The 20,125-nt window shown below is 36.0% G+C and overlaps 1 protein-coding gene across 1 annotated transcript in view; it reads left to right on the top strand.

The window, feature by feature from the left end:
* The window catches only part of grik3 (glutamate ionotropic receptor kainate type subunit 3), a 319,970-nt gene that overhangs the window by 185,107 nt on the left and 114,738 nt on the right, over positions 1 to 20,125 (top strand). Inside the window, exon 5 of the mRNA XM_061958806.2 lies at positions 15,029 to 15,082. Within this exon, the coding sequence (XP_061814790.1) occupies positions 15,029 to 15,082 (54 nt within the window). The remainder of the gene's footprint in view (positions 1 to 15,028; positions 15,083 to 20,125) is intronic.

The raw sequence follows: 20,125 nt of genomic DNA on the forward strand, positions 1-20,125 counted from the left end.
CTGTGACATTTTTGTCAGAACACGGTCAAAAAAAGTAAATTTTGCATAACGGGAGATTTGTGTAGTAAAAGTGAGAGTCTATAGATTAAATAGTGTGGTAGAACAGCACCCCCACATTAAGTATGCTGTCACTTCCTGTTAGCGTCTCACCAAACGCATCATCTCCTCCCTAGTTATTAGGATGTGAGTTGACATTAATCTGCTCCTGGCCATTCTACAAAGAAAGAAGCGCGAGGAGAATTTTCAGGCACGTTTCTCCTTCATGGCAAAAAAAAAAAAAACTGTCCATGTGTCTCGGCGCGAGCATCTTTGAAATGAGTGTCAGTTTGAAGTCGTGCCAGGAAGTGATTGTTTGATTAAAACTCCTTTTAAACACCCAACTCTTGAAATAAACATCGTCTGATGGTTTTAAACGCATGGAAGTTGGCGGAAGCGCGTCACGCGAGTCAACACGAGGTGTGCAGAGACGGTTCAACAAAGTTAGAAGCACTAAAATAGGTAATCCAGGGATGCCTGGACATCAACACAGACGTTATTTTTCTTATTGCAAACCAAAGTACCAACACAATGACCTCGTGGTTGACAGGTTATTTTAACAGCCCTCAGATTTGAACAGATATGTTTAATCTGTAAAGATAAAATAATGGTGTAATTAAACTAAAATGACATTATTTGCGTCAAACTGGGATGCATTGGATTACCTGGTTACATTGACAGAAAAAGTAGATACACTATAAAAATAAAGACATAATTATGTAAGAAAAAAATCCAAATACACCATTGTATATATGTATGTGTATTTCTTTTATATATATATATATATAAATATATATATATATATATATATATATATGTATATATATATATACATATATATGTATATATATATATATATATACATATACGTATATATATATATATATACGTATATGTATATATATATATATATATATATACATACATATACGTATATATATGTATATATATATAAATATACAAATCTCCTGATGATTGAGGGAAACCCCCCCTCATGAAACAGGCCTGTAGAGATGAAATAGTCTTGTGATTTTTTTTCCCACACATACAGGGATGATATAGCCTCTGTGGTTTTCTGACCTAACGTGTATATATATATATATATATATATATATATATATATATATATATAGGATCAGAATAGTTTTTTATTGCCATTGTTTGAGAACGGGTTCACAAACTAAGATTTTTTCTTAGTGCACTCGCGCAACATAAAACACATATAACACAGAATAGGTAATAATATATATATATATATATATATATATATATATATATATATATATATATATATATATATATGTATATATATATGTATACCAAAAACAACTTAAATGATCCCAAATACGAACACTCCCTAAACTATCCCAAAAATCCGAAAACACCATAAATGAAGCCCCAAACCCCCAAAATCTTTAATAAATAATCCCCAAGTCCGTAAACTCCTTAAATAATTCCAAAAATCCTTAAATGATCCCCAAATCAGAAAACTCCTTAAAAGATTCCCAAGTCCAAAAAAATCTTTAAATGATCCCAAAAATCCGAAAATGCCTTAAATGATCCCAACGATCCAACAACTCCTTAAATGATCCCAAAAATCCGAAAACTCCTTAAATGATCCTGAGGTCAGAAAACTCCTTAAATGATGCTCAAAACCGAAAACTCCTTAAATGTTCCCAAAATCAGAGAGATCCTAAATGATCCCAAAAATCAGAAAACATCATAAATGATCCCCAAACATGAAAATTCCTTAAATGATTAAATTATCCCAAAGATCCAAAAACTCCTTAAATGATCCCAAAAATCCAAAAAGTCCTTAAAAGATCCCAAAGATCCCCCATTATCTTTTAATGAGGTGGCTGGGGACAGAGCGGTTGCTTGTCTGTGAGTGCTCAGGATCCTTTTGTTGTGAGTCAATGGTTTGTTTGATATTCATCATGCAGCTGAAGCTAAGTTTCAAGGTGTTCTTGTTGAATATCTTCCCGAGTACATGTTATTTGGGGAAGTGTATGTCAATGAGTGCAAGGAATTTGTTTCTGATGTTCGTGCTGACGGGGGGTGGGGGGTTGTACCAGAGTATGTTGTCCCGTTTCCTGTTTTTTTCTTGTTTTAGTTTCTGGTGGGTCATATTGGAGGGTGAATTGGTATCCACTTTCGTTGAGTGCTTTCTGGTATGGAGGTGTTGCTTGGTTGAATGATTCCCTGTCTGATGACAGGGAGGACAGTCTCCTGGGATGTTCCTGCTTGTGACAGACGGGTGGTTGCTGCCGCGGTGTACATATTGTAATGTGGTGCCGGGCTTTGTAAATGGGCGATATGTGTTATTGTTCAGGTTGAGAGTTCCATCCAGGACGTTTGCAGTATGTTTGTTTGCCTCAATTGTGATCCTTAGTCCGTCATAACTTCCCATGGTGCAGTGGTCTTTTTCCAAGGTTGCTTTTGGTGCTTGAGTATTGAGTTCTTTGTGTGGTTTATGATATTCCTTTCATCCATTGTGATGTTGTCGTATTTTGAGGCAAAATCCAGTGCTTTGTTCAGTAGTTCCCTGCTGATTGAGGGGTAAAATTCCCATATGTCTAAGCAAATGAATCTGTGTTGCTCCTTGTCGTTTATGTTCTTGAACCAGTTTATTACGGCTGGCGTGTTTTTCCATTGGTTGAGCTGGGAAGTGTTGGTGATTTTGTTGTTAATTCTGTCCGGGATTCGTTTGCTTATTTTGCCGATTTCTGAATTTGGTTGGGTTAGTCAACCGACATGTTGGTCTGTTTGCATAATTGGGTTTGTGGTCTTTCAGTGTGATAAATGCCTCTCTGCTGGCCGTAGTGTCCACTTTGTTGGCGATGCTGAGCTTCGTTTTTATTATGTACCACCCCAGCATGTCCACTTTAAACAAATCCCCTGACGAGCAGGGAAACATGTGAAACAGGCTTGTAGGGATGATATAGCCTCTGTGTTTTTTCTGACCTAACGTGTATATATATATATATATATATATATATATATACTTTTTTTTTAATATATATATATATATATATATATGTGTATATATATATATATGTGTATATATATATATATATTTATATTTTTTGTTTAATATATATATATGTGTATATATATATGTGTGTATATATATATATATATATATATATATATATATATATATATATATATATATATATATATATATATATATATATATATACAAATCTGTATTTTCTATATGAAAATAGTGGGATATTATTTACATATCATTACAGCTTGCTTCCATTATATTTACTTATGGATATTATTTTAGTCTTACAAAATATAGGGTCTTTTTGCTTAAAAAACAACTCCATCTTTAAATGTGTATTACCGTCATAATATTCTTATTTTATTACTGTTTTTTTAAACTATATTTATATATTAATATTTCAACTTTATTCTTACAAAGTTGCATATTTTTGCATTCAATAAAAATGTAATCTGTATTTTTTTTCAAATCTTGTATGAATATTACTTTAGTTTTACAAAATATAGTGTATTTTGTTTCAAATAAAATAAATACAATCCATCTTTTTATTTTTGTTATTCGGTTATAGTATTGTCATTACAACAATACCACTTTGTAGTTTTACTGTTTATTTCCTATTTCAGGGTAGCCATAATACTATAATAGTGATATTTTATGACTACTACGATGTTTTTTTCCCCACGTTTTATAACAAGTCCTTATCTTAACAACTCAAATGTTTACATATTTGGTTGTTATCATTAGATCGACTAAACAATCTTAATTATGGTATTATTATTTTACAAACCCCAAAGCCAGTGAAGTTGGCATGTTGTGTAAATAGTAAATAAAAACAGAATACAATGATTTGCAAATCCTTTTCAACTTATATTCAATTGAATAGACTTCAAAGACAAGATACTTAACGTTCAAACTGGAAAACTTTCTATTTTTTATTTTTCAAATATTAGCTCATTTGGAATTTGATGCCTGCAACATGTTTCAAAAAAGCTGGCACAAGTGGCAAAAAAAAAGACTGATAAAGTTGAGGAATGCACATCAAACACTTATTTGGAACATCCCACAGGTGAACAGGCTAATTGGGAACAGGTGGGTGCCATGATTGGGTATAAAAGTAGATTCCATGAAATGCTCAGTCATTCACAAACAAGGATGGGGCGAGGGTCACCACTTTGTCAACAAATGTGTGAGCAAATTGTTGAACAGTTTAAGAACAACATTTCTCAACCAGCTATTGCAAGGAATTTAGGGATTTCACCATCTACGGTCTGTAATATCATCAAAAGGTTCAGAGAATCTGGAGAAATCACTGCACGTAACATTGAATGCCCGTGACCCTGGATCCCTGCATCAAAAAGGGACATCAGTGTGTAAGGGATATCACCACATGGGCCCAGGAACACTTCAGAAAACCACTTTCAGTAACTACAGTTTGTGGCTACATCTGTAAGTGCAATTTAAAGCTCTACTATGCAAAGCGAAAGCCATTTATCAACAACACCCAGAAACGCCCCCGGCTTCGCTGGGCCCGAGCTCATCTAAGATGGACTGATGCAAAGTGGAAAAGTGTTCTGTGGTCTGACGAGTCCACATTTCAAATTATTTTTGGAAACTGTGGACGTCTTGTCCTCCGGAACAAAGAAGAAAAGAACCACCCGGATTGTTAAAGGCGCAAAGTGTAAAAGGCAGCATGTGTGATGGTATGGGGGTGTATTAGTGGCCAAGGCATGGGTAACTTACACATCTGTGAAGGCACCATTAATGCTGAAAGGTACATACAGGTTTTGGAGCAACATATGTTGCCATCCAAGCAACGTTATCATGGACGCCCCTGCTTATTTCAGCAAGACATGGTCAAGCAATGTGTTAAAACAGCGTGGCTTCATAGTAAAAGGGTGCGGGTACTAGACTGGCCTGCCTGTAGTCCAGACCTGTCTCCCATTGAAAATGTGTGGCGCATTATGAAGCCTAAAATAGCAGAAGGGAGACCCCCGGACTGTTGAACAACTTAAGCTGTACATCAAGCAAGAATGGGAAAGAATTCAAACTAAGTCCTAGCGTAATGTTATGTGACTTTGAGCAGCCCAGCAGGCGTGTGTGTGTGTGTGTGTGTGCGCGACAAAGTGGCGCCGATGCCATTATGTTTTAAACAGGCTTTCAGCATCACGACACCAGTGTTTGTATCTGAATATAAATAAATATACGCCCCCTGCCTGGGCTTGCTTCTGTCATGCCACCGTGCGGAAAAAAAACCGCATCAAGTCGTCACATCAGCATGCATCTGTCAACTCGCCTTCCCGTCTCGCTTTGGACGGGAGGAAACGGGGAAAAGTGTGTCCCCGGTGGTCCAGAAGACAACAAGTGTAGACAAACATCTGTCGGTGCACTAAAAGGAAGCTTTAATAAGGTGGAGGAATGCAAAAATAACATGGAGTCAGATTGCTTTTCTCTAAGGAATCCAAACTAAAGATGCAGAACAGGACACAGGCTGCACGTACACATGCCGGACGTGTGTAACCTTGACTTTTATTTACAGCAGATGGAACAATTAAATGCGGGGGACGTAGAACCGCCACGGGAATGACGCGTCTTTGAACGCAAATTGAGTGAAACAAGTGATGGAGTGTCCGGGCGTGAACTAAAAATCGAAGATATTTCGATTTAAAAGACTGCAACACTGCAAAAAGTCAGTGTTCAAAAATAAGAAAAAAAAATACAAAAATGAGGGGTGTTTTATTTGAGTTAAGCAAAATTATCTGCCAATAGGACAAGAAAATGTGGCTTGTCAAGACTTTCCAAAACAAGTCAAATTAGCTAACCTCAATGAACCCAAAAATAACTTCAAATACCGTATTTTTCGGAGTATAAGCCGCACCTGCCGAAAATGCATAATAAAGAAGGAAAAAATATATATATAAGTCGCACTGCAGTATAAGTCACATTTTTGGGGGAAATGTATTTGATAAAAGCCAACAGCAAGAATAGACATTTGAAAGGCAATTTAAAATAAATAAAGAATAGTGAACAACAGGCTGAATAAGTGTACGTTATATGAGGCATAAATAACCAACTGGTATGTTAACGTAACATATTATGGTAAGAGTCATTCAAATAACTATAACATATAGAACATGCTATACGTTTACCCAGGCCCGGTCCTAACCAATCTGGCGCCCTAGGCAAGATTTTAGGTGGCGCCCCCCCACATCGGCAGTGAAGTGTATATACTCACAAGAAACTGAATAGCTTTGTCTTTGACCTTTTTTTTTTACTTACAACTATACCTAATATATAAAGGGGTGGAAAAGTGACTATTACCTGCAGGGCAAACATTAGCTAACCAGAAGGCAATAACAATGTAAACAAAAAACACCTGCTTAAAAGATCTAATACAAATGTCCCTGAGGAATGTAAGGTGGGAGTACTGTAATTACCTAACGTTACATTATTATTTTCCATAACAATTTAGCCCCCTCCACAATATTAACCCGACGTTAAAACAGAACTAGCTATTTATTGATTAGCAATTGCCGAATCATGTAACATTAGCTTAATGCTAAAAAGCCAGGTTACTATCACATTCTGTAACAGACAAATAATTTCATGTAGGCTAACGTTACCTACCTGCTACCTCTGTCTTTTCTCGTTTCTCCTCCTCTTCTTTTCTCTTTTTTCTTCCCTGGGCACCTGACAGTTTTTTAAATGTGCTTTATAAATAAAGTTGATTTGATTTGATTTGATTTGATTTGATTTGGCCGTTTTGACATCTTGTGTTGATTTTTTGATGTGGTGACGTCCAAAAAGAGTCATGATACGGGAAGGGAGGGGGTGCACCGTGCGGGGGAAGGGGGGGGGGGGGGGGGGGGGGGTCGTAATGTTGTAACAAATAATATTTCTATTAAATAGGCTTTACTTTGCATTTTAATTAACGTGGGATTATTTTTTGTATTTAGAAATAATAGTACCAAGTTTGTTTTTTTGTTTTTTTCTCCAACATTTGTGGCACTGGCGTGGCGCCCCCTGATGGACGGCGCCCTTAGCATTTGCCTATACGGCCTATGCCACGGGCCGGCCCCGCGTTTACCAAACAATCTGTCACTCCTAATCGCTAAATCCCATGAAATCTTATACGTCTAGTCCAGGGGTCGGCAACCAACAATCTTTAGCGCCGCCCTAGTGGCTCCCTGGAGCTTTTCCAAAGATGTATGAAAAATGGAAAAAGATGAGGGGGAAATAATTTATTTTTAATTTTAATATGGTTTCTGTAGGAGGACAAACATGACACAAACCTCCCTAATTGTTATAAAGCACACTGTTTATATTAAACATGCTTCACTGATTCCAGTATTTGGCGAGCGCCGTTTTGTCCTACTAATTTTGGCGGTCCTTGAACTCACCGTCGTTTGTTTACATGTATAACTTTTCTCCGACATTCTAGGACGTGTTTTATGCCACTTCTTTTTCTGTCTCATTTTGTCCAACAAACGTTTAAGGTTGTGCATGAAAGGTGAGTTTTGTTGATGTTATTGACTTGTGTGGAGTGCTAATCGGGCATGACTGCAAGCTAATCGATGCTAACATGCTATTTAGGCTAGCTATATGTACATATTGCATCATTATGCCTCATTTGTAGCTATATTTGAGCTCATTTAGTTTCCTTTAAGTCCTCTTAATTCAATTTATATCTCATGACACACTATCTGTATGTAATATGGCTTTTAATTTTTTTGCGGCTCCAGACAGATTTGTTTTTGTATTTTTGGTCCAATATGGCTCTTTCAACATTTTGGGTTGCCGACCCCTGGTCTAGTCTCTTAAGTGAATGAGCTAAATAACATTATTTGATATTTTACGTTAATGTGTTAATCATTTCACACATAAGTCGCTCCTGAGTATAAGTCGCACCCCTGGCTAAACTATGAAAAAAACTGCGACTTATAGTCCGAAAAATACGGTAAGTACATTCTCACAAATAACAAGTGCACTTTACTTGGTCGGAAAAAAAAGAGACCTTTTTGCTCAATATGTTGACAAATATTCTTAAATGAAGTAAATGCTAGTGCCATTATCTTGACATAATGATATTACATTTCTTGAAACCAGCAAACTTATACTAAAAACTAATTTATTGTTCTTAATGGAAAGGCAACAATTTTCCTAGCCGCTCAGGCAAATCATATTGTCTAAAAATGCATTTTTTCATGGATAACATGACATCATCACGCCAAGTGCGTGCTCTTTCAGTCAATTAGTGCGCATATATACAGCCCGGCCCCCGGCCAAAAAATTTTTAATTGTAGTTTGAGGAATTTATCTGAATGTGCATGAACTATTTATGTTCAAAATTGTTAGAAATGTTAAATGTTTAAATATTAACTGTCAGTTTACTGTACTGTGCCAACTGTACTACTATATGAGTACCTATTTTCTATTGTTTCATTGAAAATAAAACAGCAAAGTCCATTTGGCTGTCATCTGTTTTAATTATGAGACACAATTGTGTCAAAGTCATGATTTTTTTGTTCATGCTTGAAATAAGAAATGATGACTTTAAAAAAGTAGTTTTATACTTGTGAGTGTTGATGACACAGCTTTGCAACACTTGATATTCTAGTTTCAAGCATGTTTTACTCAATATAGGTCATCACATCTCAGCAACAAGCTGTAATATCTTACTGAGATCATTTAGGACCAAAACACTCAAAACAAGTAAAACACTCTATTATAAAATCTTACGTATGGTTCCCAATTTTGTCCAAAATACCTCCCCGGGTTCCAGTCCCACGAGTCCCGCCGCCGGCCGCACAAGTCCCGGGATGCAAAAAATGTCCAAAACGCACCCAGCAAAGTCCCACGGGAAGTGGGGGAGAAAAGTCGTCAAAAGTCCCCAAAAATGTTCAAAATACCTACCCAGGTTCCAGTCCCACAAGTCCCGCCGCCGGCCGCGCAAGTCCCGGGATGCCCAAATTGTTCAAAACACACCCAGCCGAGTCTCACGGGGATGTGGGGGATAAAAGTATGAAAAGTCGGCAAAAAAGTCCCAAAAATGTTCAAAATACCTACCCAGGTTGGAGTCCCATAAGTCCTGCCATCGGCCGGAATGCCTAAAATGTCCAAAACGCACTTAGCAAAGTCCCACGGGAAGGCGGGGAGAAAAGTGAGGAAAGTCGGTAAAATGTTCAAAAATCACACCCGAGTTCGAGTGTTCAAGTCTTAAGACTTGTACCACTCCATGTGGTACAAGTCATTGGACAAAATTGGGACTTTTGACCATTTTGGCCGCATTTTCCTCTCTTCTTCCCCGCCTTCCTGTACCACTCCATGTGGGACTCCAACCTGGGCAGGTATTTTGAACATTTTTGGGACTTTTGCCGACTTTTCCAACTTTTACCCCCCCCCCGTGGGACTCGGCTGGGTGTGTTATGAACATTTTGGCCATCCCGGGACTTGCGCGGCCGGCGGCGGGACTTGCGGGACTGGAACCTGGGTAGGTATTTTGAACATTTTTGGGGACTTTTGACGACTTTTCTCCCCCACTTCCCGTGGGACTTTGCTGGGTGCGTTTTGGACATTATTTGCATCCCGGGACTTGTGCAGCCGGCGGCGGGACTCGTGGGACTGGAACCCGGGGAGGTATTTTGGACAAAATTGGGACTTTTGACCATTTTGGCCACCTTTTTCCCCTCTTCTTCCCCGCCTTCCTGTGCACCATTGCTGGGTGTTTTGGACATTTGGACAAAAATAGTTTCAAGCATGTTTTACTCAATATAGGTCATCAAATCTCAGCAACAAGCTGTAATATCTTACTGAGATCATTTAGGACCAAAACACTTAAAACAAGTAAAACACTCTAACATAAAATCTTATGTATGGTTGCGCAAGTCCTGTGATGCCCAAAATGTTCATAACACACCCAGCCGAGTCCCACGGTTAGGCGGGGAGAAAAGTGAGGAAAGTCGGTAAAATGTTGAAAAATCACACCTGGGTTCGAGTGTTCAAGTCTTAAGACTTGTACCACTCCATGTGGGACTGGAACCTGGGTAGGTATTTTGAACATTTTTGGGACTTTTGCCGACTTTTCCAACTTTTATCCCCTCCTCCCCATGGGACTCGGCTGGGTGTGTTATGGACGTTTTGGGCATCCCGGGACTTGCGCGGCCGGCGGCGGGACTTGTGGGACTGGAACCTGGGTAGGTATTTTGAACATTTTTGGGGACTTTTGATGACTTTTCTCCCCCACTTCCCGTGGGACTTTGCTGGGTGCGTTTTGGACATTATTTGCATCCCGGGACTTGTGCGGCCGGCGGCGGGACTCGTGGGACTGGAACCCGGGGAGGTATTTTGGACAAAATTGGGACTTTTGACCATTTTGGCCACCTTTTCATCTCTTCTTTCCCGCCTTCCTGTGCACCATTGCTGGGTGTGTTTTGGACATTTGGACAAAAATAGTTTCAAGCGTGTTTTACTCAATATAGGTCATCAAATATCAGCAACAAGCTGTAATAGCTTACTGAGATCATTTAGGACCAAAACACTTAAAACAAGTAAAACACTCTAACATAAAATCTTATGTATGGTTGCGCAAGTCCCGGGATGCCCGAAATGTTCATAACACACCCAGCCGAGTCCCACGGGGTGGTGGGGGATAAAAGTATGAAAAGTCGGCAAAAAAGCCCAAAAAATGTTCAATATACCTAACCAGGTTTGAGTCCCACAAGTCCTGCCGCCAGCCGGAATGCCCAAAATGTCCAAAACGCACCCAGCAAAGTCCCACGGGAAGGCGGGGAGAAAAGTGAGGAAAGTCGGTAAAATTTTGAAAAATCACACTCGGGTCCGAGTGTTCAAGTCTTAAGACGTGTACTACTCCATGTGGGACTCCAACCTGGGTAGGTATTTTGAACATTTTTGGGACTTTTGCCGACTTTTCCAACTTTTATCCCCCCCTCCCCGTGGGACTCGACTGGGTGTGTTATGGACGTTTTGGGCATCCCGGGACTTGCGCGGCCGGCGGCGGGACTTGTGGGACTGGAACCTGGGTAGGTATTTTGAACATTTTTGGGGACTTTTGACAACTTTTCTCTCCCACTTCCCGTGGGACTTTGCTGGGTGCGTTTTGGACATTTTTTGCATCCCCGGACTTGTGTGACCGTCGGCAGGACTCGTGGGACTGGAACCCGGGGAGGTATTTTGGACAAAATTGGGACTTTTGACCATTTTGGCCACCTTTTTCCCCTCTTCTTCCCCGCCTTCCTGTGCACCATTGCTGGGTGTGTTTTGGACATTTGGACAAAAATAGTTTCAAGCATGTTTTACTCAATATAGGTCATCAAATCTCAGCAACAAGCTGTAATATCTTACTGAGATAATTTAGGACCAAAACACTTAAAACAAGTAAAACACTCTAACATAAAATCTGCTTAGTGAGAAGAATTATCTTATCAGACAGAAAATAAACAAATATATTTAGTGCCGACCTCAAAGCGTACTGGACGTTGAATGGAAACAGGCCATAATTGGAGAGAGGCTATTATTTCCGAAATTAAATGAAAACATTTGTTTGTGTACGACACAGGGAATTGAGATTAAACTGAATAATGACTTAGAGCACTTGAGAGAGTGGAAATGAAAATGCCAGCTCTGTTTGACCATATGGTTATTTACATGTGAGCACCCTTTGAGGGGGAAATTAACATTTCTATCAGCACAAAGTGCTGCAACGACTTTGAAAATCAAGACTACATTTCCTGCAATTGAGTGCATTTTTACATTATATTGTACAAAACCCAAAAGCAGTGAATTTGGCGCGTTGTGTAATTCGTAAACAAAAACAGAATACAATTATTTCCTAATCCTTTTCAACTTATATTAAATTGAATAGACTGCAAAGACAAAGTATTCAATGTTCACACTGAGAAACTCGTTTTTTTTTTGCAAATAATCATGACAAGTTGTCACAGGGGCATTTTCACCACTGTGTTGCATGGCCTGTCCTTTTAACAACACTCAGTAAAGGTTTGGGAACTGAGGAGACACATTTTTGAAGCTTCTCAGGTGGAATTCTTTCCCATTCTTGCTTGATGTACAGCTTAAGTTGTTCAACAGTCCGGGGGTCTCCCTTCTGCTATTTTAGGCTTCATAATGCACCACACATTTTCAATGGGAGACAGGTCTGGACTACAGGCAGGCCAGTCTAGTACCCGCACTCTTTTACTATGAAGCCACGCTGTTGTAAGACGTGGCTTGGCATTGTCTTGCTGAAATAAGCAGGGGCGTCCATGGTAACGTTGCTTGGATGGCAACATATGTTGCTCCAAAACCTGTATGTACCTTTCAGCATTAATGGTGCCTTCACAGATGTGTAAGTTACCCATGTCTTGGGCACTAATACACCCCCATACCATCACACATGCTGCCTTTTACACTTTGTGCCGAGAACAATCTGGATGGTTCTTTTCTTCTTTGTTCCAGAGGACACGACGTCCACAGTTTCCAAAAACAATTTGAAATGTGGACTCGTCAGACCACAGAACACTTTTCCACTTTGTATCAGTCCATCTTAGATGAGCTCAATAATTCATAACAACATTGGTTTTGATTAATTATATATAAAAAAACAAAAAACACTTACATTTTCAGGGATCTAAAAGGGTTCCATTCATAAAAATGTAAAAAAAATATATATATTTTTTTAAACTTTCAACGCTTAAATCTCTAGAGCAACTTTAGATTTGTCCGTTGTTTTTTGTTGTTGTTGTTGTTGTTCATTTTATGCCGTTTGTGTCTTAGAAAACTTGTTTTTTTTAAATGACAAACACACCAAATATGCAATAATTTCCCCAAACATATTTCAAAGTGGAATATTAGATAGGAAATATTTGCGGCTTTGAATGGGTCAGAGGTCCCCAAACTTTTTGACTCTGGGGCCGCATTGGGTTAAAACAATTTGGCCGGGGATCGGGCTGTATATATATATATATATATATATATATATATATACACACACACAGAAGCTATTTCATTCCTACAAGCCCGCAGGTACGTATATATATATATATATATATATATATATATATATATATATATATATATATATATATATATATATATATATATATATATATATACACACAGAGAGGCTATTTCATTCCTACAAGCCCGCAGATACGTATATATATATATATATATATATATATATATATATATATATATATATATATATATTTATATATATATATATATATATATATATATATATATATATATATATATATATATATATATATATGTATATATATATATATATATATATATATATATATATATATATATACACACAGAGAGGCTATTTCATGGCGTAGTGGGTAGAGCAACCGTGCCAGAACCTGAGGGTTGCAGGTTCGCTCCCCGCCTCTTACCATCCAAAAATCGCTGCCGTTGTGTCCTTGGGCGGGACACTTCACCCTTTGCCCCCGGTGCCACTCACACCGGTGAATTGAATGATGAATGATAGGTGGTGGTCGGAGGGGCCGTTGGCGCAAATTGCAGCCACGATTTCGTCAGTCTACCCCAGGGCAGCTGTGGCTATGAAAGTAGCTTACCACCACCAGGTGTGAATGATTGATGGGTTCTACATGTAAAGCGACTTTGGGTACTTAGAAAAGCGCTATATAAATCCCAGGTATTATTATTCCTACAAGCCCGCAGATATGTACAGTGTTCAATACCGGGGTAGAGCAGACTATACGTTAGGTCAGGAAAAAACACAGAGGCTATATCATCCCTACAAGCCTGCGGAAATCACCTGAACAGCAGGGAAACCTACAAAACAGGCTTGCAGGGGTGAAATAGCCTCTGTATTTTTTCCTGACCTAACGCATATATATATATATATATATATATATATATATATATATATATATGTATGTGTGGGAAAAAAATCACAAGACTATTTCATCTCTACAGGCCTGTTTCATGAGGGGGGGTACCCTCAATCATCAGGAGATTGATGAAACAGGCCTGTAGAGATGAAATAGTCTTGTGATTTTTTCCCCACACATACATATATTGCGCTCTACTACGGTATCGAGCACTATTTTTTGGATAACCTTTATTAAGAGATATATATATATATATATATATATATATATATATATATATATATATATATATATATATATATATATATATATATATATATACATATATATATATACATATATTCCTTGCGCATTAATTGACTGAAAGTCATAGTATCGATGGGAAAATGCATTTTTTGACAATATGATTTGCCTGAGCGGTTAGGAGACCCCGAGAGTAACAAGCAATAGAAAATGGATTAGAAAGAACAGATTTTTTTAAATAATAATACAAAAATATAAATGTTTTTTTTTTAACTTGGGACTTCCGTGGGCCGTAGTTTGGGGACACCTGGAATAGGTAAATAATTCATAACATTTATTTGTATTATTATTTTTTGAGCAATGACTGTATTAAATAATATTTTTTTAAAAGAGCTTTGTGTTATTTGATTCCACATTGCAACTTGTTCTCGTTACATTTCACCTGTTTGCTCTTTTATTCCATTTTTTTATATATTTTTTTGGAGCAATATTTTTTAAATGGGCTAAAACTTTAGCTGCGGGCCGCAACTGGACCCCGGGTCCCTGCTTTGTATGTATCAGCCTTACCATATTCCTGGTAATATTTCATAATAATATTAACTAGGTTCTCAAATGAGGAAAAAAGATCACATTACTTACATTTTACAAGACTAACTTTCTAAAATATGCTTGTTTTCACTCTATTGCATGAACAGAAAGATGAATGACAGGACATATCGGTAATATAAACAGTTTATTATTAACAGGCTCACAATTAATCATGTAAAATGATAATAATAATATCAGATGAATAAGTTAATGTTGTTAATATTTTTAAACGTGCATAATAACTCTATCTTGTGTTTCTTGTGTCTTGCAGGCCCAGACCATGGGGATGATGACCGAGTACTACCACTACATCTTCACCACCCTGGTAACGTACTTCTTCAAGCAAAGCAAGCCTGCTTTTTGTCCTCCTCTCCCCCCCGCCTCCCGCCAGCTGCTTTTTGAGGTTTCTGATGAATAGCGGCTAATTGCAAACGGGGGCTTTTGGAGGCAGCCTGTTATAGATCAATTTTCTCCGACGAGCTGGAAGCATAATAGAGCAGTGGAGGTAAACACGCCTCTTTTATGGGCAAAGTCGACAGAAGTGCGTTTGAGGCTGCTCCATAAAACCCGTCAGCTCCAGGTTGACGAGATCAAACATGGCTTTGGGAAGATGGAAATATGTTCCTATGTCAGCCTTTATGGCATAAATAATCCATTACAATATGATTTATTTGTTGTGTAGAAAGGAATGCAAAATGGAACATGTTAACATAAAAGAGTTATTTTTTTTAAATGGACAGACTGACAGTAAATCCTACAATCTATTTAAATGGAAGATTGCATTAAAATAGTCATAAAACAACCTTATTAATTCAGGCATAATATACAGCAGAGCTGGGCAAATATTTTGACTCGGGGGTCGCATTGAGAGAAAAAAATATGTATGTGTGTATAAATTATATGTACACATTTAGCTGTAAAAAATCTGCTGTACAGTATGTGTGTTTGGGTCCCTTTTTTCCAGGAACACTAATACCAAAAGTTACAATGTCCGATAGAGTTCTAAAAACGTTATGACAGACCATCTCAAAAACACGGAGTGGAATTTTACAGTTTTTTACTGAATGGAACACCCAAAATGTACATTAAAGTAAAGAAAGTGGGATTTACAATAATAACTATGAACAATAAAACACTGAAAATTAACAACTTATAAACATATTTTACTTCTCAGACCAGCTCCTCGGTAGACATCTTTTACAATCAAGCAAAACAACAATGTAAAAAACAGCAAAATATGAATGCAAAGTGTAAAAAACATCTACTAAAAACGTTATGACAGACCATCTAAAAAAAAAACGGAATGGAATTTTACAGTCTTTTTACTGGATGGAACACCCAAAATGTACATTAAAATAAAGAAAAAGTGGGATTCACAATATTAACTACGAACAATAAAACATTGAATATTAACAACACATGAATGTCACTCCTCTTTTACTTCTCAGACCAGCTCCTCCATAGACATCTTTTACAATCACGCAAAACACAACAAACATAAAAAAAAAAAAAAAACAGCAACATATGAATGCAAAGTGTAATAAACACCTACAATATGATATATTATCACTTTTATGCAGAACTTTGTAGTAAAAATATGTCCCATAGAGTTCTAAAAACGTTATGACAGACCATCTCAAAAAAACGGAATGGAATTTTACAGGTTTTTACTGAATGTAACACCCAAAATGTACATTAAAATTAAGAAAGTGTGTTTAACAATATTAACTATGAACAATACAACACTGAATATTAACAACATATGAACATATTTTACTTCTCAGACCAGCTCCTCCATAGACATATTTTACAATCAGGCAAAACACAAGACAAATGTAAAAAAAACAGCAAAATATGAATGCAAAGTGTAATAAACACCTACAATATGATATATTATCACTTTTATGCGGAAATTTGTAGTAAAAATCTGCTGTACAGTATGTGTGTTTGGGTCCCTTTTTTCAGGAATGTCCCGTAGAGTTCTAAAAACGTTATGACAGACCATCTCAAAAAACGGAATTTTACAGTTTTTTTACTGAATGGAACACCAAAAATGTACATTAAAATAAAGAAAGTGTGATTAACAATATTAACTATGAACAATAAAACACTGAATAATAACAACATATGAAACTAGTTTACTTGTCAGACTATCTCCTCAATAGACATTTTTTACAATCAAGCAAAACACAACAACAAAGTAAAAAACAGCAAAATATGAATGCAAAGTGTAAAAAACATCTACTAAAAACGTTATGACAGACCATCTAAAAAAAAACAGAATGGAATTTTACAGTCTTTCTACTGAATGGAACACCCAAAATGTACATTAAAACAAAGAAAAAGTGTGATTTACAATATTACCTATGAACAATAAAACACTGAATATTAACAACATTTGAACATATTTTACTTCTCAGACCAGCTCCTCCATAGACATATTTTACAATCAAGCAAAACACAACAAAAATGTCAAAAAACAGCAAATATATATGAATGCAAAGTGTAATAAACACCTACAATATGATATATCATCACTTTTATGCAGAACTTTGTAGTAAAAATATGTCCCATAGAGTTCTAAAAACGTTATGACAGACCATCTCAAAAAAACGGAATGGAATTTTACAGTTTTTTACTGAATGTAACACCCAAAATGTACATACAAAAAAAAAGTGGGATTTACAATATTAACTATGAACAATACAACACTGAATATTAACAACTTATGAACATATTTTACTTCTCAGACCAGCTCCTCGATAGACATATTTTACAATCAAGCAAAACACAACACAAATGTAAAAAAAACAGCAAAATATGAATGCAAAGTGTAATAAACACCTACAATATGATATATTATCACTTTTATGCGGAACTTTGTAGTAAAAATCTGCTGTACAGTATGTGTGTTTGGGTCCCTTTTTTTCAGGAATGTCCCGTAGAGTTCTAAAAACGTTATGACAGACCATCTCAAAAAATTTAATTCTACAGTTTTTTACTGAATGGAACACCCAACATGTACATTAAAATAAAGAAAGTGTGATTAACAATATTAGCTATGAACAATAAAACACTGAATATTAACAACATATGAACATATTTTACTTCTCAGACCAGCTCCTCCATAGACATATTTTACAATCAAGCAAAACACAAAAAACATAAAAAAAACCCAGCAAAATATGAATGCAAAGTGTAATAAAAATCTACTAAAAACGTTATGACAGACCATCTAAAAAAAACGGAATGGAATTTTAGAGTCTTTTTACTGAATGGAACACCCAAAATGTACATTAAAATAAAGAAAAAGTGTGATTTACAATATTAACTATGAACAATAAAACACTGAATATTAACAACATATGAAAATATTTTACTTCTCAGACCAGCTCCTCCATAGACATCTTTTACAATCACGCAAAACACAACAAAATTGTAAAAAAAAACAGCAAAATATGAATGCAAAGTGTAATAAACACCTACATTATGATATATTATCACTTTTATGCAGAACTTTGTAGTAAAAATATGTCCCATAGAGTTCTAAAAACGTTATGACAGACCATCTCAAAAAAACGGAATGGAATTTTACAGTTTTTTACTGAACGGAACACCCAAAATTTACATACAGAAAAAAAGTGGGATTTACAATATTAACTATGAACAATAAAACACTGAATATTAACAACTTATGAACATCTTTTACTTCTCAGACCAGCTCCTCCATAGACATATTTTATAATCAAGCAAAACACAAGACAAATGTAAAAAAAAACAGCAAACTATGACTGCAAAGTGTAATAAACACCTACAATATGATATATTATCACTTTTATGCAGCACTTTGTTGTAAAAATCTGCTGTACAGTATGTGTGTTTGGGTCCCTTTTTTTTTCCAGGAATGTCCCATAGAGGTCTAAAAACGTTATGACAGACCACCTCAAAAAAAGGAATGGGATGTTTACAATTTTTTTTACTGAATGGAACACCCAAAATGTACATTAAAGTAAAGAAAGTGTGATTAACAATATTAACTATGAACAATAAAACAATGAATATTAACAACATATGAACATATTTTACTTCTCAGACCAGCTTCTCGATGGACATCTTTTACAATCAGGCAAAACACAACACAATTAAAAAAAAAAAAAACAGCAAAATATGAATGCAAAGTGTAATAAACACCTACAATATGATATATTATCACTTTTATGCGGAACTTTGTAGTAAAAATCTTCTGAACAGTATGTGTGTTTGGGTTCCTTTTTTTCAGGAATGTCCCGTAGAGTTCTAAAAACGTTATAACAGACCATCTCAAAAAATTTAATTTTACAGTTTTTTTTACTGAATGGAACACCCAACATGTACATTAAAGTAAATAAAGTGTGATTAACAATATTAACTATGAACAATAAAACACTGAATATTAACAACATATGACAATATTTTACTTCTCAGACCAGCCTCTCAATAGACATCTTTTACAATCAAGCAAAACACAACAAACATAAAAAAAAAACCCAGCAAAATATGAATGCAAAGTATAATAAAAATCTACTAAAAACGTTATGACAAACCATCTAAAAAAACGAAATGGAATTTTACAGTCTTTTTACTGAATGGAACACCCAAAATGTACATTAAAATAAAGAAAAAGTGTGATTTACAATATTACCTATGAACAATAAAACACTGAATATTAACAACATATGAACATATTTTACTTCTCAGACCAGCTCCTCCATAGACATCTTTTACAATCACGCAAAACACAACAACATTGTAAAAAAAAACAGCAAAATATGAATGCAAAGTGTAATAAACACCCACATTATGATATATTATCACTTTTATGCAGAACTTTGTAGTAAAAATATGTCCCATAGAGTTCTAAAAACGTTATGACAGACCATCTAAAAAAAAACCGGAATGGAATTTTACAGTTTTTTACTGAATGTAACACCCAAAATGTACATACAAAAAAAAGTGGGATTTACAATATTAACTATGAACAATAAAACACTGAATATTAACAATTTATGAACATATTTTACTTCTCAGACCAGCTCCTCGATAGACTTCTTTTACAATCAGGCAAAACACAAGACAAATGTAAAAAAAACAGCAAAATATGAATGCAAAGTGTAATAAACACCTACAATATGATATATTATCACTTTTATGCGGAACTTTGTAGTAAAAATCTGTTGTACAGTATGTGTGTTTGGGTCCCTTTTTTTCAGGAATGTCCCGTAGAGTTCTAAAAACGTTATGACAGACCATCTCAAAAAATTTAATTTTACAGTTTTTTACTGGATGGAACACCCAAAATGTACATTAAAGTAAAGAAAGTGTGATTAAC

The sequence above is a fragment of the Nerophis lumbriciformis genome, linkage group LG04, assembly GCF_033978685.3.
Source record: "Nerophis lumbriciformis linkage group LG04, RoL_Nlum_v2.1, whole genome shotgun sequence".
NCBI classification, from domain to species: Eukaryota; Metazoa; Chordata; class Actinopteri; order Syngnathiformes; family Syngnathidae; genus Nerophis; species Nerophis lumbriciformis.